The sequence below is a fragment of the Sorex fumeus genome, unplaced genomic scaffold (genome assembly GCF_029834395.1).
Source record: "Sorex fumeus unplaced genomic scaffold, SorFum_2.1 ptg000006l, whole genome shotgun sequence".
Taxonomy (NCBI): Eukaryota; Metazoa; Chordata; class Mammalia; order Eulipotyphla; family Soricidae; genus Sorex; species Sorex fumeus.
In genome coordinates, this window is record NW_026606063.1 from 10,154,878 (window position 1) to 10,175,513 (window position 20,636).

At 49.0% G+C, this 20,636-nt stretch overlaps 1 protein-coding gene and 1 pseudogene across 1 annotated transcript in view; both read right to left on the reverse strand.

The window, feature by feature from the left end:
- Positions 1-19,083, reverse strand: part of SLC4A1AP (solute carrier family 4 member 1 adaptor protein) — a 30,705-nt gene extending 11,622 nt beyond the window's left edge. Inside the window, exons 1-9 of the mRNA XM_056122239.1 lie at positions 18,394-19,083; positions 17,771-17,966; positions 14,759-14,881; positions 11,117-11,177; positions 10,671-10,810; positions 9,945-10,105; positions 7,592-7,661; positions 6,843-7,029; positions 446-557 (exon numbers count right to left, since the gene is read on the reverse strand). Of these exons, the coding sequence (XP_055978214.1) occupies positions 446-557; positions 6,843-7,029; positions 7,592-7,661; positions 9,945-10,105; positions 10,671-10,810; positions 11,117-11,177; positions 14,759-14,881; positions 17,771-17,966; positions 18,394-19,080 (1,737 nt within the window). The 5' untranslated portion in view covers positions 19,081-19,083. The remainder of the gene's footprint in view (positions 1-445; positions 558-6,842; positions 7,030-7,591; positions 7,662-9,944; positions 10,106-10,670; positions 10,811-11,116; positions 11,178-14,758; positions 14,882-17,770; positions 17,967-18,393) is intronic.
- Positions 9,439-9,537, reverse strand: LOC130038471 (uncharacterized; annotated as a pseudogene).
- Positions 19,084-20,636: the final 1,553 nt, after the last annotated feature.

Sequence of the window (20,636 nt, forward strand, 5' to 3'; positions counted from 1 at the left end):
TCTGAGCTTCCAAAAAATTACTACCACAAAATGTATTGAGTTGCTGTGATTTATAGTTATAATAATTTATCGTGGCTGAATTTCAGGCATACAGTGTTCAGATACCAGTTCCTTCACCAGAGTCCACCAATGTCCCCAATTTCCCCCTGCCTCTGTGGCATGCACTTTTTCCTTTTTGCCCCCCTGCTTTTAGGCACTATGGTTACATGCATGTCACTTCATCTAAAAATAAGGAATTTTAAAACACACAAAAAACCCTTTTAGCTCTTGAGGGTTCAATCCCCAGCACCGCCTGAAGTAATTTCTGGGTGCAGAGCCAGGAGTAATCCCAGTAACTCCTGAGCATTTCCAGGTGTGACCCAATAAAGCAAGTAACAAACAACAAAAAGACACAACCAAAGTGCCCAAGATCCTCCAAAGCTGAAAGTTTAAATACACAACTTACCCCTACTGTGCCCGTTTTTAATTTGAATTTGCTTCCTCCTTTCATGGCACCAAACAGCGGCAATGTAAGCTTTTTAGCTTTGTTTTCTGCATCTGAAGTCTTACTGTCAGTTCTAGAAGACAGAATCATCGTATACATCAATTCCAGTGAAACCAAAGTTGTACCTAAAAACACCATGATGCCCACAAGGGAGCTTTTTGCAAAGCGTTTCCACAAATGAAATGGACACCTAAGGGAAGCGTTCAACAACAGGGAAGTTTTCTGGCCAGCAGAGTCTGCAGAGTGCTGCTGCTCATCGCCACAGAAACACAGGGCCATAAAGGGGCTGTCTAGACGAGGTGCTGCTTAGTCTTCAATCAGCAACACAGACTGCTACAGAACCCACATTTATAAACTGTCACAGGATGAAGGTTACCGGAACAGAGAACTACAGGAGCTTGATCCCATCTCACCAAAAAGCAGGAGACAGAGTGTAAAGCCCCACATTCTATCATCCTCTAAAGAGGATGCACAGCATGGCCTCAGAGACCACCACAACCAAAACTGTGTGACCCTGGTCACTGCAACAGCAACAAAGAGAAGGGGGGGGGGGGAATGTAGATACACAGAGAGATAGATATAAACATAGATCTATCAATAGATCCCCTTGCATCTGTATCTACTTATAATACATATATATATATATATATATATATATATCTCCCCGAGGCCTTGTTTGGAGTTTATACTTAAACCAGACAACAATCCTGAACACACACACACATACACAGAAAGGTGGCTGTGGGGGTAGCTCAGAGGGCTGGACTGCATGTGGGAGGACTAGATTCTATCCCTGATATTTCCCTTGGGCACTATTAGACGCAAGCCCGAGCACCAAGCTGGGAGCAGTCCCTAGCACCTCCCCATCTGGTCCCCCAAAAACAAAAACAAACAAAAATGTGTGAGGGAGGCAAGGGATTAGGAAACAAAGACAGGGAAAGACCCTGTCTCTTGTCAGCCCCTCCCTGGCCAGGGCAGAACAGTCAGAGGAAGAGAGTGCACGCCAAGCACAAACAAACAGTATGGTGGCTGAAGTGACCAAACACGGAGAGTCCAGCAGGAAGAGACCAAGAGAAGAGGGCCCTCCACCTAGGCCTGCCGCCAGAGAGGCTGAGCACTCAGCAGGTTCTGACCTTTTCTTTACAATGTTACACAGAGTTGCTACATGTACCGTCACTATGACAATGATGACACTACTTTGTCAAGTGTTATTCATTCAAGCACTGCAGTAGCTACCTCTAGTTTACAGAGGCGGAAAGACCAAAAAAGTCATATAACTTGTCTCAAATGCCCAAAGGAACTAACAGCACTGAGAAGCCCAGGCAGCCGAATTCTAGGGCTCAACTTCACAACAGTATATGGTAAACAGGCCTTTGTGCACTGACTTAATGAATCACTGTATTTAAAATATCCTAACTACATGATTTTTCATTACTTAAGATCCAAATGGATAATTTTCCTTTTTTTTTGGGGGGGGGAGGTGTTTGGGTCACACCCATAGATACTCAGGGGTTAGTCCTGACTCTGCACTCAGAAATTACTCCTAGCGGTGCTCGGGGATCTATATGGAATGATGAGAATTGAACCTGGGCTGGCCATGTGCAAAGCCAACACCCTACCCACGGTACTATGGCTCCAGCCCCCAGGGATAAATCTTTGAACCAACCTGCTAGAAACTCAGGAATATATTTTCTGATCAAGGCTTCAGATACATTTTATCTTTATTAAAGAGGCGTTCTCACTATCTGAATACACTCTGCAAGGTCCGCAGCATCGAGGTACGGACACTAGTAAGGGGTGTGGTAACTGCTTCTTGACAATCCAAGGCAATGCTGTCCAGAGGAACATTCAGCAGTGGCTGAGTACAGTAGTTAAAGGCTGCTGCTGCTGAGCACTTGGTTAGTGTTTTTGTTTGCCGGCCTGTTTGGTGTTGTTTGGGGACCACACCCAGCAATGCTGAGGTTACTCCTGGCCCTGCACACAGGAATCAGTCCTGGTGGTGCTCTCAGGGGACCATATGGAATGTCAAGTCGAACCTGGGCTGGCCACGTGCGAAGCAAGCTCCTTACCTGCTGTGCAACAGCTCCAGTCCTGAGGTAGTAGGGGGTGTCCCACCTGGTGGTGCTCAGGGACATTCCTGACAGTGCTCAGGGGACCATGTAGTCCTGGGCAAGGAACCTAGGGCTCCAACATGCAAAGCAAGTGCTCCAGTCCTTTGAGCCACTCCCGGGCCCATAATTTTGTCTGATTTTAATTACACATAAAATTGTGTTCTGAACATTGTAGATTTAAGGAAATAAGAAACCCAGTGCAACTATTTGCTTCACCAACAGTGACTCCATCCGGAAGCAGCATTTCCTAAGATACCCACCTGGAGTGTGCTCAGGAGGTTATTTCTACAACAACCTATTCAACATTGGCGAGTACTGAGGCCACACACAACAAAACAATTTTTTGTTTTTGGGTCACACCCGGAGTGCTCAGGGGTTACTCCTAGCTGTGCACTCAGGAATCATTCCAGGCTGCATTCAAGGCAAGTGCCCTACCCACTGTACTATCTCTCTGACCCCAGAACAAAAAAATCTTAAACCTGTCCAGTTGAAATAGTCACTTGCCACCTTCCCCCATTTCCTTTACCCTCCCCCAGTATCCCCCACACATACACAAACACCAGCTGATCTGGGAAAAATTACTCTCAAACTGTTGTTTAAAACCTCTCAAAACTTGTGCCAGAGATAAGAGGTTATTTGCGCAGCTGTTAGGAGAGATGAAGTCATAAACTTTGCTTATAAATGGAAAGACACGGAGAATATCATGCTAAATGAAGTGAGTCAGAAAGAGAGGGACTGCACTCATTCGTGGAGTATAAAACAACATAACACGAGGCTGACACCTAAGGACAGTAGATACACGGGACAGATAGATTGCTCCATAGCTGGAAGTCTGCCTCATGAGTGGAGGGGAGAAGGCACCTGGAATAGAGAAGGGATCACTAAGAAAAAGATGGTTGGAGGAATTGGTTGGGATGGGAGATGTGTGCAGAAAGCAGATAAAGGACCAAACACGATAGCCTCTCAGTGTCTGTATTGAAAACCATAATGCGCAAAAGTAGAGAGAGAGTATGGGGGATATTGTCTGCCATGGAGGCAGGGGGGAGGGTGGGAAAGGGCGGGGGGATATACCGGGGATATTGGTGGTGGGGAATGTGCACTGGTGGAGGGATGGGTGTTTGAGCATTGTGTGACTATAACGATCTCACAGTGATTCAATAAAATTTAAAACAAAAAAACAAACAAACCTTACACCTGAGGGAGAAGAAAAAGTGTGAATGCACCAATCACTAACACTATCACTATCACCTGTTGTTCATCAATTTGCTCGAGCGGACGCCAGTAATGTCTCCATTCGTTCATGTCACATGCCAGTGTAGCCCGATGACATATTGCGGGCTCTTCAGAGTCAGGGGAATGAGGACCGTTACTGTTTTTGGCATATCGAGTACACCACGGGTAGCTTGCCAGGCTCTCCGAGGGGGCGGGATACTCCCGGTAGCTTGCCAGGCTCTCCAAGAGGGATGGAGGCTTCTGGGGCAGCCTCTAATCACCTTTACAGGTGTTCCCAGTCAGAGTCTCCTGCCCCCATGACTGGCTGTCCTCACTGGGGCCCTTGGAGGAGGGCGGGCTGAGTTTTCCTTTCCATCCCGAGCAGAGCCCTGGCAGCTGAAGACCTCCAGGACCCAGCCACAGCCATGCTGAAACCACTCTCCACATGCTCGGATGAGCCTCAAGCATGAAGGAACCGGCAGAGGAACCCAGGTGTGCGAGACCCAGGGCTGAGATCTCCAAGCCTGCTCAGTTCAGGACTGGGCCTCCTCCAGCCAGATCCCCCATCTTCCAGTAGCTAGGCAGTGACACCCACCAACTACCTTGCAACCCCATCAACGGCCAGTATCCAGAGGCTGTAAAACCAAGCTCCCGGACCTCCTATTTTCTAGTTCTCATTCTCAGAGAACCCGGCAGGCTACTGAGAGTACCCTGCCCGCATAGGTGCACCAAACAACAACAAAAAAGGCCAAACAAACAAAAAATCATGATGATTAAACTGCCTTTAACCACGGTATAAAAAGAAGCACTTGGGGTTGAAGCGATAGCACAGCGGGTAGGGCGTTTGGTTTGCCCTGCATGCAGCCAACCCAGGTTCAATTCCCAGCACCCCATATGGTCCCCTGAGCACCACCAGGAGTAATTTCTGAGTGTAGAGCCAAAAGTAACCCCTGTACATCACCTGGTATGACCCAAAAAGCAAAAACAAAACAAAACAAAAAAACAAAAAAAAAAAGAAGCACTTGTGTGCCACACCATTGGACCTACGTCCAATCATAATTCCACAAAAATTAGGTCTCTGCTGCTATTTCCTTTCTCATGAGGAGGTTAAAGGTAAAGGTAAAGGCCCTCCCGTTGATCGTCGATTTTGCTCGAGCGGGCCCAGTAACATCTCCATTGGAGACTTTGTTGTTACTGTGTCTGGCATATCGAATACTCTCGGTAGCTTGCCGGGCTCTCCGAGAGGGGCGGAGGAATCGAACTCGGGTCGGCCATGTTGGCTGCGTGCAAGGCAGACGCCCTACCCGCTGTGCTATCGAGAAGGTTAAAAATAAATAACGGCAAACTATTCTATGGAATTACATGTGACCCATATTTATAATGGTTGAAAATATTTTTCATCTCTGAAATTGTGTAAAAGCAATACACACTGAGTGGAAATGATGATGTGACTTTTTAATTTAGATCCTTTTCAGGACTATATATGTGGCATGATGCTGGGCAGTGTAGCAGCCATATCTCTGAGTTAGCCACTCAATCAAGAGAATAAACAATCATTCTTCTACCATTAAAAAAAAAAGAAGGAAAAAAAAAGAGATTATTTGCCTTGTACGTAGCTGTGACCATAGTTTGAATCCCCAGCACCACATATGAGCCCCAGAGCACAGAGACAGAAATTCTTCTTCTCCTCCTTCCTCCACCTCCTCCTCATTTTTTGCTTTTTTGGGTCACATCCAGCAATGCTCAGGGGTTACTCCTGGCGGTGCTTGAAGAACCATATGGGATGCCAGGGACTGAACCTGGGTCGGCCGCATGCAAGGCAAACACCCTACCCGTTATACTATCACTCCAGTCCCTCCACCAGTTTTTCTCAAAAACCAGAGGCCATAGACCTACCTCAGTGGTAGGGCAGTTGCCTCAATGTATGGAAGTCCTATGTGCAATCTTTAGCACCATAGAAATAATTCAAAAAAATATTCAACAATCTTCTAGATGCCTACAAATTTGGAATAATCTCTTTTAATAATTTCCGCCAAATCAAAGTTAACAGTAAACAAACTTTAAGGGGATTATTTCTCCTCTTTTATTTGCCTTATTTGGAGGTGTTGGGGGGGGGGGGGGGGTCTTGGGCCACCTGGTAGTGCTCAGGGGCTAATTCTAGCTCTCTGCTCAGGGATTTAACTCCTGCTGGAACTCAAGAGATTGCATGCTATGCTGGGGACTGAATTGGGGTCAGTCACCTGAAAATCGAATGTCTTAACCTCTGTATTATCTCTTCAGCTCACTCCTCTCTTCAAGAAAGGAATTACACTTGTATAAAGTATTTAAAGTATTAAACAGGTGTCAAATGGTTCTTAGAGTCTGATATAGGGAGTAAGATAACAATCTATGCTCAAATTGTATCTTCATCTATGACTTTAAAACTGTAGATTAAAAATGTTACTCTACTGTAGTGTTTGTTTCTCCTTTCTAAGTTATAATGAAGAGTGATTCGCTCTTTCTTTTTCAGTGGACTGTCAGGTCGATATTCTTTGCCCATTTTTCTCCTGGGTGAACGGTTACCTGTTTATCATTCTCTGTTCTTTGTGTATTAGGGAAATTAGTCTTCTGTGTATGTGAACCTTTATATAAGTTTATTCTGCACTAAAAGATTAAAAATATAAAAAACCTTCAGAATCTTCTGAAACAGGAATAGTTTCTCTCAAAATTCTTTTGGGGGCGGGGGTTAGGGGCAGGGGGGTCACACCCGACATTGCTCAGGACTTACTCCTGGCCCTGCACTCAGAGATCACTCTGGAGGGGCTCGGGGGACCAAATGAGATACCAGGGACTAAACGCTACTCAAAATAGTCTTAACAATCTATGTTCATAAATGACACAAGTTTCAGCTACTCTATGAAACCACTTGCCTTCTAAGCTTTAAAAGATCTTTTATAATCAGTTTCTGTTCTATAATGACTGATTGTCTAGAAAGATAAAGGTAGAATTCAAAATGTTACTGCTTACTTAAAATTCGGAAGATAACTAAGACTTACTTTTTCAGTTCTGGAATCTCTGCAGGCTTTACAATTTTTATCAGTCCCTTCAGTCTCTGTTGCTCTTTTCTCAGCTCAAAAGTTCTCAGGTGCAGTTTCTTCCGGGATACACCATCCAATGCACTCCCGGACTTCATTTCCGACATAAAGGCATCCAAGGAGTCCTGAGACGGGGACTCTGAGAGGGCTGGCAAGAGAGGAGAGAGACAGTGCCACGGTTTAATACTTGGCCAAAGTGCCCACAGAGAAGCCACGAATACAGAGCTGGACAGAGGACACCTCTGTGCTAAGAATAAGGAATCAGACCACAGCTGGATGGAGGACGTCCATGTGTTAGGAATAAGAAATTAGACCATAGCTGGGAGACCTCAGAACTTCATGCTGCCCAAGGACTCTGCTTCTCTCTCTTCCTATTCAAACTTAACTCACATAGGTTAGACTTTTTTTTTTTTGCTTTTTGGGTCACACCCGGCGATGCACAGGGGTTACTTCTGGCTCTGTACTCAGGAATTACTCCTGGCAGTGCTCAGAGGACCCTATGGGATGCTGGGAATCAAACCCGGGTCGGCCACATGCAAGGCAATTACCCTACCTGCTGAGCTATAGCTCCAGCCCCTGGAAATTCTTTCTAGTTCTAGAATGCCAGATTGCTCCTGAGAAAGGGTAATACCCACTCTGTATGACTGGCTCAGGTCACAACATATGGCAGATGGTCCATGCATTCAATGTTCACTGAGTTATTACCTTACCTTTGCTGGAGGCTTTTAATTTCTCAGAAATTTCAGAGAGTTCCTTTTCAGCATCATTTAGCTTTGCGACCTGCAACACCAAAATTAAGAGTTGACAAATGCTTTTCTCCTTTAAAAATAGGGGTGAACCAAAGATATCCAACAGGCTAAATACATACAATCTGCATGCACACGGGCCCAGGTTCAATCCCTGGCACCACATGGGCCCCTGAGCAACATCAGGAGCGACACCCCCGCCCCCAAACTCCTACCTGCTGGCTGTGAGTCAAAAACCAAAATAGGTACAGATCAGGGAAATGGTTCAAGTGGTCAAAGACACACCTAACACGTGCCCCCAGCCCCTAGAATTACTAGGCATGGCTCTGATGGGCCTCAAGAATTACCAAGCAGAATGCTGCTAGGTGTGATGGCGTGAAAAAAAATTTTAATAAAAATATGATAGCTTTCTTATCTTTTCTTTCCTTTTTGTGGGTCTCATATATGCAAGGAAAGTGCCTTACCACACTGAGCATCCCTGGTCAATTGTAATAAACTCATACTATTCTAATAAGAGGAAGGAATTTCCTTTTTTTGTTTTGTTTTGTTTCTCTGACACACCCAGCAGTGCTCAGGTCTGGCTATCTTCAGTGCTTGGTGGCCATTTGTAGTACCGGGGATAGAACCAGGGTCAGCCACATGCAGGCAAATACCTTAACCTTAACCCCTAATTATCTCTCTGGTCTCTGTTGTGTTCAAATCGGGGCCATACTCCTCAAAGTTCTGGGGGTTTATGCAGGGCCCATGGCTTCAGAGACCAACCCCAGGGTCTCCAATTTGCAAGGCAAGCACTCTACCAGTGAGTCACATCCCTGCTTTTGTTACAAGTTTTAAGAAGATTGAGAAATCCAGTGAAATTGCTCCTTATGGAGCTAGCACTCTTCCTTTATTTCATTCTAGTTGAATCAGCTTCTCAATTAAAGAACTCTAAAATTGACAGAATAAACATAAGGAACAGTCCTCTTTTTACTCAACATGAGTTCAAGGCATTTTTCACTGACCCATCAAAAGGAAAAATGTTCTGTAACATTTTAATCTCTGAATACTACTTAACATAGAGGAACACTGCTACTTTATGATAATTTAAGATTATTACCAAACTACTCTTCTCAAAATTCTTTTCACGGGCTGGAATGTGGCTCATGTAAAGTTCAAGTCTTGCCTGCACAAGGCCCTGGATTTGAGCTCAGGTAGAGTACCAAAAAATAACTTTCACAGTTCAGGATGGCCAGAAACCTAAAGTCAATTTTACTTCAAAATGTCCTAGTTTGGAACCCTGACCTTCTCATTTGGGAGGTATTGTCATAGCCAAAGAATGATCATAAATGAATCAACAGAGTCTCTAGCAGCAAGCCAGCTTTTTCTTCAATAACTTAGACGAGGCTTGTTTATTATCAAATTTGCAGATCACAGGGCGGGAGTACAGCAGGTAGGGTGCTTGCTTTGCATGCGGCCAACCAGGGTTCAATCCCTGGCACCTCAAATGGTTGTATGAGCTCTGCCAGGTGTGATCCCTGAGTGCAGAACCAGGAGTAAGCACTGAGCACCTTTTAATGTGGCCTGAAAATACAAAAACAAAAACCCCTTAAAAAAAAAAAACACCTTACAGATCACAAAAAGTTAAACATCAGAATACTTGAAAGGTACTATTTTTGGGAAGTAGGGTAGAACACATTCAGTGTGACTCAGGGCCTGATCCTGGTGGTGCGCAGGGGACGATATGCAGAGCTGAGGACTAAGATCAGACACAGGCAAAGCAAATGCCTTAACCCTGTACCAACTCTCCCACCCAAAGCTATTATTTTTTTCCACATGAGATGGGTAATGTGCCAATAACGTAACAAGGTTTGAGGAAGGCACATGTCAAGCAGATGCATGAACACCAATCTAACTTAGGAATCAGAAAGGACCTCCAAATGCTAATCTTTTAAAAATCACTAAGACAAGGATGGAGAGACAATACATTCGGTAGGGTGTTTGCTTTGCACACGGCCAACCCTGGTTCAGTCCCCAGCATCCCATATGGTCCTCTGAGTACTGCCAGGAATGATTCCTAAGTGCAGAGCCAGGAGTAACCCCATGAGCATCACCAGGTTATTTTTTTTTTTTTTTGGCCACACCTGGTGTGCTTCTCCTGGACTTGGTGCTTAGGAACTTTTCTGAGGCATACTGGGGGGTACTGAACCCTGAATCTGGATCTCCTGTATGTAAACACACTAGCTCTCTGAGCCATTACCCTGGCCCCAATGTTTTTTTTTTTTTTATAAGATAATGCATTATTTAAAGTCCCACAGCTACTTATATAAATAAGACTTGCCAATGACTCAAAGGTTTCAGGCTTTTCATCAATCTTCCCGGCCTTCTTCATTCGATTCAAACGCTTCTTTTCAACTAGACCAGTCCTATCTAAAAACGTATCATCATCACTATCATAAAAATCTTCATCTTCCCAGTTCTTGGTCTTCCTTTTTCGAGAAACTAGGGATAAACAAAATAAATTATAATTAAGTTTTAAAATAAAAGATGGGGGGTCTGAGCGGTAGCACGGGGATTAAGGCACTTGTCTGGTATGTGGATGACCTGGACTGATTTCTGGCACTGTGTATGGTCCCTGAGCACAAAGCCAGGAGTAGCCTGAGTACTGCCAGGTATGCGGCCCCAATTCCACGCAAACCCTCACCCCAGCACAACTGAAGTCTGTGACCCTCAGGAACACAAGTAAAAACTTCCTTCCTTTCTCTGCTCTGTCTTTCTTTCTGTCCTTCCATCCTTCCTTTCTTCCTTCCCTCCCAACCTTCCCCCCCCTCCTTCCTTCCCATCCTTCTTTCCCTCCATCTCTCTCCTTCCCACCCACCCCTTTCTCTCTCTCAGATTACCCTGGCATAGCTCGGCAGTGCTTGGAGGCCCTTGCAGTGTCAGGAATCAAATCTGGGCCTCCCATTCAGAAAACACGTGCTCAGCAGGTTGAGCTATCATTCTGGCCCTTTCTTCTTTAAAAAAAAAAAATTAAATCAACAAATAAAAGGCGTTCCCTCACACTCACCTGCCTCTTGCCGCAGCAGCCCCAAAGTATCGAGGATCCGACAGGCTTCCAACGAGCACTGCATCATCGCTTCTTTCTTCTTCCCTGAGTGAATGGCTTCGGCCACCAGCTGTTTCCCAGTTGAATCATCCACAGGCAACCTGCGTTGATTTGGAGGAATCGGAACACGGCATGAGCTCCAGTTCGCCTGAGGGACACGGCCGTGCTGTGAGCAAGGCGGGCTCTTCCAGCCTCTCGATTCCTTTGCCTCCTTCCTGTCAGGCTGCCCTATGCATCGTTCCCCTCCCCCTCTTAGCCTTCCCCTCCGGTCCCAGCGGTGTGTTACTTGACTCTCAAGACCCCCATTCAGGAAGGGCCTAAACATGAAGGCTAGAGCCACTCTCTGGGTTAATCTATCAGCATTAATCAAACCCAAAATCAGCTACTCTCCAGAAATGGTACTGTACCTCACTCTGCAGAGCCAAGTGCTATGTCCCTGCTCATCAAATTCATATTCTAATTCTTCTCCTGTGGAGGGAAAAAAAAGACAGAACAATTTTAACAGCATCTGAAAAAGTACTGATTGACACACAGGGAAAAGAGCAAGGGCTGAGGAAGAGCATCAAGTTCCTACCGCCCTGTTGCATTTCAAAGCAACTCACATCTCATCTCTCGGGTTAGTAGCTGATAACAAAATCAGAATAAATTTGAGGCAGAGAACAGCAAATTCAGATGAAAACAGGGAGGTAACTCGGAGGCCAGAGCAGATGGCCGGCGTGCATGAGGCTGAGTCCCCATCCTGCTCCGTGTCACCAGACCTGAGCATTCAGCTGCAGGGACACAGGGACAGGACAAGCATGACAAGAAGTGGCCCTGGCCACTGGGCACTACAACTTGGGAGATGCAAAAAAGAAACAATCTTCGTCATTACAAACAACAAATTAGGAGTTGCCTGGGCCCTGGGAGAAGGCCCAGTTGCCAAAGGCACCTGCCTGGCAAGTCAAAGGCCACAAGTTTGCTCTCTGGTGTCTCTGGTCTCCCAGGCTGCAAGTATAGTTCTGGCAACTCTGCTGTCTGGGATCCCTGGCACCAGCACATGGTGACTCCTGGGAAGTGTTGCACATGTGAGCCCTGAAGGCTGGCAGTGCAGTCCCCGGTGAGCACTGTGAGCACCATAGCAACCCCAGGTGAGCACTGTAAGAATGCATGAGATACTCGAGTGCAACTAAACCGAAGCAACCTTCAGTGAGCAAAGTGCGAGAACCAGAACTCAAGTCTGTGCCCTCTGGCAAGTCCTGTGGCCAAGTGAGAGAGGAGGGGACCGTAAGCAAGCATGTGTGACCCCTGGCTCTTGGGGACTAGGACTCAGCTAGACAGACTGAGGGAAAAGACAGAATGGGCAAATACAAGGAACCTGAACAGAAAACTGGCACCAAAAACCAGACAAGGGTCTCAGGACTGCAGATTTCTGTTTGTTTTCCTCCAAGAAATAATCCCTTTAGACAAGCCCCTAACAAATCTGTCCCAAGACCCTCCATATGTTAATAGGTTTTAGCCCTATTAAAAGGGAGAGATTGTGTGAGGAATGCCGAGAGAGAGAAATAGCCACAAAAAGACGCCTGTCCTCAAAAACTCTCGAGCTCACTAGCCAACGTGGCTTGCCACAAGCCTCAGGCAACCGCAAGTGAACGTCCGAGCATGCAAAGCAGTACAGAGAAGCGATAAAAGACCACAAAGAAAGAAGAGTAGCAGTGCTGGCCAATGCGGCAGAAGCTGGGAAAAGCATTCGCAATGCCCGCCTGTCCTTCGCCAACTACAAGACCAAGATGACTGCCCTCCGACGTCCTGATGGATCCATCACATCTTCCAGAAGGGCAATGGAGAAGATTATCCATGACTTCTACTCAGATCTCTTCCATAGCCACCTGTCCACATACCAAATTCCGCCGGATGGACATGTCGTTCTCCCTTCCAAAATCCAATACGCCATTTCGTCAGTAAAGAAGCAAACAGAACCCGGCCCAGACAAGGTCAGACCTGAACACCTGAAGAACCTGCCGCCAGTACTTATCAATACACTGGCTCGGCTCTTCACACGCTACCTGTCTGAATGCAAGGTTCCATCCCAATGGAAAACCAGCAGGACTGTTCTACTGTACAAGAAGGGGGACATCCACAAGATTGGCAACTATCGCCCAATCTGCCTGTTGTCTGTCGTCTACAAGCTGTTCACTGGAGTCATCCTGAATAGGATTGGCAGAACACTAGATGAAGAACAACCATGACAGCAAGTCAGGTTCCGAAAAGGATTCAGCACAATCGACAATATCCACAAGTTAACCAAGCTCACTGAGGTTTCTCGGGAGTTCAAGATGCCACTCTGTCTAATGTTCATTTATTTAAAGAAGGCCTTTGATTCTGTTGAGACGGAAGTGGTCAACGAAGCCCTAGACAAACAGGGCTTTCAAACTCAATACATCAAGATCCTCCATGAGCTGTATTACAGATTCACTACCAGGATCTCACCATTCTACAAGGAAGTGATCATCAATGTCAAGAGAGGGACAATGTGATACCATTTCACCGAATCTCTTCAGTGCCACCCTCGAGAGAATGTCATGCGATGACTAGAATGGGAAGGAATCAAAGTGAAGATAGACGGTTCGCAACTACACCACCTCCGCTTTGCTGATGACATCATTCTAATAACACCAAACATTAGCCAAGCAGCACAAATGCTGGCCGACTTCGACTGTGAGTGTGGAAAGGTCGAACTTTAGCTGAATCTCACAAAGACAATATTTATGAGAAACAGTCTCGTTCCTGACGCTCCATTCGCTCTCAATGGAACGACCATCTCTGAATGTAACAGTTATGTGTACCTAGGTTGAGAACTCAACATGACAAATGACCTGGCACCTGAGTTGTGCAGGAGGAAGAGAGCGCCTTGGAAAGCCTTCAAGAGCGTCAAATAAATAGCTAGGAGGACGAAGAACCTCCGGCTCTTGGCACATCTCTTCGATTCCACTGTTCTTCCTGCATTAACATACACCTGGGCCAAATGAAAACAGGATGAGAACGCTGTTCAGGTCTCCCAAAGAGGAACTGAAAGAACTATGCTTGGAGTATCATGCTTCTCTCAAGTGAGAGAAAGAATCCAGAGTTCGGACCTCCGTCAACGGTCAAGAATCAGGGACACTGTCTTGTTTGCCAAGGCGTTGAAAATCAGATGGGCTGGACATGTAATGCGATTTGATGACATCTGCTGGACTAGAGCCGTTACCAACTGGATTCCATGGGATGTCAAAAGATCGTATTGCCGCCCACCTAGGAGATGGTCAGACTTCTTTGTCAAGACCCTGAACGAGCAGTTTGAGGTTCTTCATGTTCTTGGAGCGAGCAGACGCCACTGGGCTACACTAGCACGCGACAGGGACAAATGGAGACATTACTTAGGCACCTGCTCGAGCAAACGGATGAGTAACGGGATGTCAAGTGATCAAGTTTATGGAATCAAAGGAATAAATACATTAATAGGCTCTAAGCCCATGAGTCCACAAGCCCCGGGCCCCATGCTTTTCCTTCTCTGTCTTCCTGCCTGTTTTCTTAATCCTCTATAGATTCAACCTTGATCATCAGAGGCTGGTCCCAACACCTGGCTACCGCAACAACAGAAACTAAGGGAAAGAAAGGGGGAAAAACAGTGAAAAGAAAACAAAGTGTTTCAATTTCCCCAATCCCAAATCCAGGATCTTTTGAGATGGAGATTAATCCAGAAAAAGTATTTTCCTTTCTCCACAATGAAAAGAAAAACAAGATGACTAGTTTCTTTCTTTTTTTTTTTTTTTAATGCTTTTTGGGTCACTCCTGGCTCATGCACTCAGGAATTACTCCTGGCGGTGCTCAGGGGACCATATGGGATGCTGGGAATCGAACCCGGGTCAGCCACGTGCACGGCAAATGCCCTACCCGCTGTGCTATCGATCCAGCCCCAAGATTACTAATTTATGAGCAACTAAGCACAGGCAAGTACTGAATGTGGAAGAGAACAGGTACAATCTAGACTTGCGGGTCCATTTTACTGGCAGGGTCAGAATCTGCTGACTTACCTTCTCGGTCAAAAAATCCCTGCAGAGCCTTTTTTGGATCCTTTATGTAAAAGGCCTCCCTTTCCTGCTGAAACTCTAAGACAATGGGGTTCTCCTCAGCCTCATCCTCGACAGCATCTTCTCCTAGAGAATACAGGAAAGAAAAAGACAATCAGATAGAAGAAGGAACTAAGGGGATGATATATGCTGTCTTTATGCTGCGTAAAGATGCCATTATCAAAGATGAAAACAAAGTAAAGGACAGGGGAAGAAGAACCACCACAAAACCACATACTACAAACCATGGTATGAATGAGTATCTCATGGTTTTCTAAATTGTGTGACAAGCTAAATTTGGTTTTAACACACCTTGGGTCTTTTCCCCCATCATGACTTTGTTTTGGGGCCACACCTGACCATGCTAAGAACTTACTCCTGGCTCTGCACTCATGGACCACTCCTGGCAGGTTTTGGAGACCACCTGAGGTGCCAGGGATCAAACCTAGGTCGGTCATATGAAAGGCAACTACCTCTATCTGCTTTAGTACCACTCTGTGCCAACCTCCATCACTATTTTTTATAGCAGAATTACCTTCATTATCCATGGAAAAAACCTCAAGTTCCTCAGTTTGGCCTCTTCAATCTCTCAATTATGGTCTATAATTCCCAGTACTTCTCATATCTGTCCGACAGACTAGTCTACACCTTTAAAATCTTTTTTTTTAAATTTTTTTTTTTATTAGTGAAGCACCATGAGGTACAGTTGTAGATTTACAAATCTTTGTGCTTGGGTTTCGGTCATACAATGATCAAATACCCATCCCTCCACCAGTGCCCATTTTCCACCACCATGGATAATATCCCCCCACCCCCCCTCCCACCCTGCCTCTGTGGCAGGGCATTCCCTTTTGTTCTCTCTCTCCTTTTGGGTGTTGTGGTCTGCAAAAGAGGCTTTGAATGGCAAACATGTTCAGTCCATAGTCTACTTTCAACATGCATCTCCCCTCCTGGGAGGATCCTCGAAACACCCTTTATTTGTACACCTTTAAAATCTTAATATCAAAAGGGAACACCCTACCACAGAGGCAAAGTGGGATGGGGGGGGGAGGGTGGTGGGAGAGATACTGGGATCAGTGGTGGCAGAAAACGGGCACTGGTGGAGGGATGGGTACTCGAACACTGTATAACTGAAACCCAAGCACAAAAATTTGTAAGTCTACAACTGTATCTCATGGTGTTTCACTAATAAAAATTTTTTAAAAAATAAATAAAAAAAATAAAATCTTAGTATCAATCCTGATCTCTCTGAGTATCTCTCCCAATACTGAGAGCTTCCTAAAGGCAACTATTCCTTTCTTAAATACTCCTGCCTATAAATTTTATATGTCAATGCTGTCCAACAGAATTACAATAAAAACTAAGGGGAAAGAAGGGGGAGGGGGGAAACAGTGAAAAGAAAACAAATACATAAAATTATATAAAATATAATTTTATATTTCCTAGCAACCATATCATTTGAGGGACTATATAAGTTGAATACCATTCTCTTTGCTTGAATGCAATCTGACCTCCTAGAGTGTTAATAACCAGGATCAGTTATCAATGCAAATATATATATGTACACACACACACACACACACACACACACACACACTTAATCCACTGAAAAAGTTCAGGGACTACATTTCAGTAATGTAGAATTAAGTCAAATGTTGGCAGCACTCACGGCAGAGCCTGGCAAGCTACCTGTGACGTACTAAATATGCCAACAACAATAGCAATAGTTCTCACTTCCCTAACCCTGAAGGAGTCTCCGGCTGAGTTGGGAAAAACAAGAGGGCTCATACTAAGCAGACGGCACACAAGTCAACGGGGGTTGGGGGAAAGGCGCCCCACAAGCAGCTGGCCACCAAGGCGGCCCGGCCCGCAAGAGCGCGCAGGCCACAGGCGGCGTGAAGCAGCAGCACTGCTACTGGCCCAGCACCTGGCGCCGCGCGAGATCCACCAGCACCACAAGTCCACGGAGCTGCCTATCCGCAAGCTGCGTTCCAGCCACTAGCGCGTGAGATGGCGCAGGACCTCAAGACCGATCTGCGCTCCCAGAGCTCAGCGGTCATGGCGCGGCAGGAGGCGTGCGAGGCCTACCTTGTGGGGCAATTCGAGGATACCAACTTTTGCACCATCCACGCCAAGCGTGTCACCATTATGCCCAAGGACATCCAGCAGGCATGCCGCATCCGTGGAGACAGAGCATAAAATTTACAATGCTAAAATCTTAAGGGCTGGGACAAATGGAGACGTTACTGGAGCCCGCTGGAGCAAATCGATGATTAACAGGATGACAGTGCTACGGTACAGTGCTATGGTGCAGTGCTACACATGCACACGTGTGTGCCTGTGTGTAATATACACACATATATATGTACACACAGGCGCACACACACAGTTTTGGGGTCACACCTGGTGATGTTCAGGTGTGCTCCTGCCTCTGCACTCAAAAATTACTCCTGGCAGTGCTCGGGGATATATATGAAATGCCGGGGTGGGGTGCGAGCAAGGTAAGTGCCTTGCCCGCTGTACTCTCTTCAGTCCCTAAATGCATATATTTAAATGGTAAACATAATAAGCTAGTTATTCTGAGAAGCAGTTTTGATCAAGGGAGTATACTATAAGACACAAGAAAATCTTGAGTGCCTCTGAATCCAATTTTGTTTTTTTTGGGGGGGGTCACACTCAGCGATGCACAGGGGTTACTCCTGGCTCTGCGCTCAGGAATTAGCCCTGGCGGCGCTCAGGGGACCATACAGGATGCTAAGAATCGAACCTGGGTTGGCCGGGTGTAAGGCAAACGCCCTACCCACTGTGCTAATGCTCCAGCCCCTGAATCCATTTTTTGACAACAGAAAAATTACCCTATCGCTCTGGGATTAGGTAAACTGGGTAACAAATCATGTTCCTCCTGCATGTCCCCAAGAATCTTGCAAGGTTGTCCGGAGAGAGAGCGAGGAAAAGGCCCCTGAAATCCTGCCCTACCCATTCCCCAGGTGCATCCCATCTCGTCCTCTGGGCCACCGGGGGCTCTCTTCCTCTCCGTGGAATCCGTGTCCATCTCCTCGTCAGAATCGTCTCCCAGCATCTTCCTCTCCAGCATCATCTGCTGCTGCTTGCGCATTTCCTTCAACTGGGTGACGGTCAACTCGGACTCGGCCTCGCGGTCTTCCTCGGGTCCCTGAAGTCAAAGCAAACGGAGGGCGGGCTCCATTTAGAGAAAGGAAGGGTGTGCCCGGCAATGCCAAGCCCCTTTGGGGGGCGCTCAGTAAAGGACCGGGGCCGGATCTCTCCCTTTGTGTCTCCTCTGGCCTTGGCCAAGCCTGGGGGCACCGCGGCACAGACCCCCCGCGATTCCCACCCTCGGTGCGTTTTCTGTTTGTTTGCTTTTTTTTTTTTTTTTTTTTTGGCTTTTTGGGTCACACCCGGCGATGCACAGGCGTTCCTCCTGACTCATGCACTCAGGAGTTACTCCTGGCGGTGCGCAGGGGACCCTATGGGATGCTGGGGATCGAACCTGGGTCGGCCGCGCGCAAGGCAAACGCCCTCCGCGCTGTGCTCCCGACCCTGTTTGCTTTTTTGGGGGGGCCTTCTGCTCTCCTACGTACCTGCAGGACGAAGAGCCGGGTGCTGCCCCCGAAGCGCAGGACGTGGCCCACGTGCACGCGGCAGTAGGTGCGCGGCGGGATGCGCGTCTTGTTGAGGAAGGTGCCGTGGGTGCTGCCCAGGTCGTAGAGGTAGAAGCCGGGCCCCCCGCCGCCGCCGCCGCCGCCCACCCCCACGCCCGGCGGGGGCGCCCCGTGCTGCAGCACCGCGTGGTGCCGCGACACCGAGGGATGCTCCAGACACACGTCGCAGCCCGGCAGCCGCCCGAACAGGCAGCGGCTCGCCCCGCCCAGCGCGCGCGCGCCCAGCACCGCGCCGCCCTTCAGCGTCTCCAGCCCGTAGGGCGCCGGGGCCGGGCTGCCCCACGGCGGCTCCCGGTAGGGCGGGGCGCGGGCCGGGGCGCCGGGAGGGGGAGGGTGGGGAGGGGGGTGCGGGGGAGGGAGCGCGGCGGGGGCCCGCGGCTGCCCCTCGGGGCCGCTCTCCGGCTCCCCGAGCTCCGGCCGGGCCGCGGCGGCGTCAGGGTCCCCCGCGTCGGGGGCGGCCGCCGTCACGTCCTCGGGGCCCGGAGGGTGGGCGCCGGGGGCTGCGGGGCCCCGCACGGCCGGCGCCGCGGGCAGGCAGGGCCTCTTGAAGGCATCGCCGAGCTCGGGCGCGGCCCGAGGCTCCGCCGCCGACGGCCCCGCGGCCATTCTCAGCCCCGGTGCAGCTGCCACACGGGCCCGTGGGGAATCTGCTGCGCGCCCGCGCCCAAGGTTCCGCGCCCGCGTCGAAGGTTCCGCGCCTCTCGGCCGCTTCCCGGGGCGGCGGCGGCGACGGAACTGGTTTCCCACCACCCCCCGGGGGCCGCCGAGCGGGCTGGCGCGGCGCCTCTCGAGGGGGCTCCCCCTCCGGAGAGGGCCCGGAACACGGCGGCGCGGCGCCACCCGGAAGGGGTCGGACCGCTTTCGCCGAGGGCCCGGAGTGCGCTCACTTCCGGCGCCCGCCCCCCGCCGCGCGCAGGCGCACTTCCGGCAGTGGTGCTCGCGGCGGCGGAGCTTCGCACCCGGCCCGGGCTGCAGAGCCGCTGTCCAGCCCCCGGCCCGGCGCGCCGCCTCCTCTGGACCCTGCGGCCCCCGCTGCTGATCCGAACCGGGAGCGACCCCCCCCACCACGCACCCCCCCCCCCCGCAGGGATCGGGGCATCCCTGGGCCTGCGGGTCCACACGGAGGTCGGGCTGCGCTCGGGGAAGGTGGGAAGGCGCGGGGTGGGTGGGCACGGGGGTGTCGTCGCTTCATTCATTCGTTCCTTCCTTCGTTCTTTCGTCCCCCGCTACACCGAGCTAGGAGCGCGGATCCCGGGCAGGGGACAGCTCGGGCCAAGCCCAGGGTCCCGCCAAAAAAAGAAAAAAAAATCAAAAGCGCAGACTCTTGAAACCTGTTTTATACCCCGACCCCGCCGGCGTTTGGCAGCAGCGGAGGCCTCGACTTTCCTCGTCTGAGAAATGGAGTGATGACAGCGCCCGAAGGGGCGTCCGCGGGGTTTAACCAGCAGGCACCCGCGGAGTGCCGTGGGGGGTGTGGCCGGGGGAGCGCCAGGGGGAGGGATGGAGGTTGTGGCTTTGGCTGTTCTGAAGAATGAATCCGGGGGTGGGGGCGAGGATGGGCTCGGCAGCACAGCACGTGCCTTGCATGCTTGAGGCCCGGGTTGCAGAGACTGGGGCAGGGCCGAGGGTCCAAGGTTTAGGGCTCCTCCGGTGATTGCGAGGATGTGAATTTCGGCTGTAATGCGTCCACGTGGGCTGAGGTTTGCTCTCCTCTTGGTCTGAAGGTGGCCCCGCAGTTTAGCGTGCCTTCCTGGCAAGAGCAGGGCTGGGAGCTAGGCACAGGACACTGGCATCCTTCTGCTAAGGCTCCCCAAAGAGGACCCAAGAGACGGTCCTGCGGGTTACAAGGGCCCAGAGCGAGTGTGAGTTCCCATCACACCCGGTCTGGGACCGCCAGAGGAAGAGAATGAAGGTTTGGTGCATAGCCCAGCCATTGTGTGCTTGCCTGGCAGTGTTGAGGCATCCACAGCACCATACCAAAAAAGGAGAAAAGCTAAAGATTAATTGATTTTATTTTATTTATTTATTTTTTTGCTTTTTGGGTCACACCCGGCAATGTACAGGGGTTATTCCTGGCTCTGCACTCAGAAATTATTCCTCTTGGCGGTGCTCAGGGGACCCTGTGGGATGCTGGGAATCGAACTCAGGTCGGCCACGTGCAA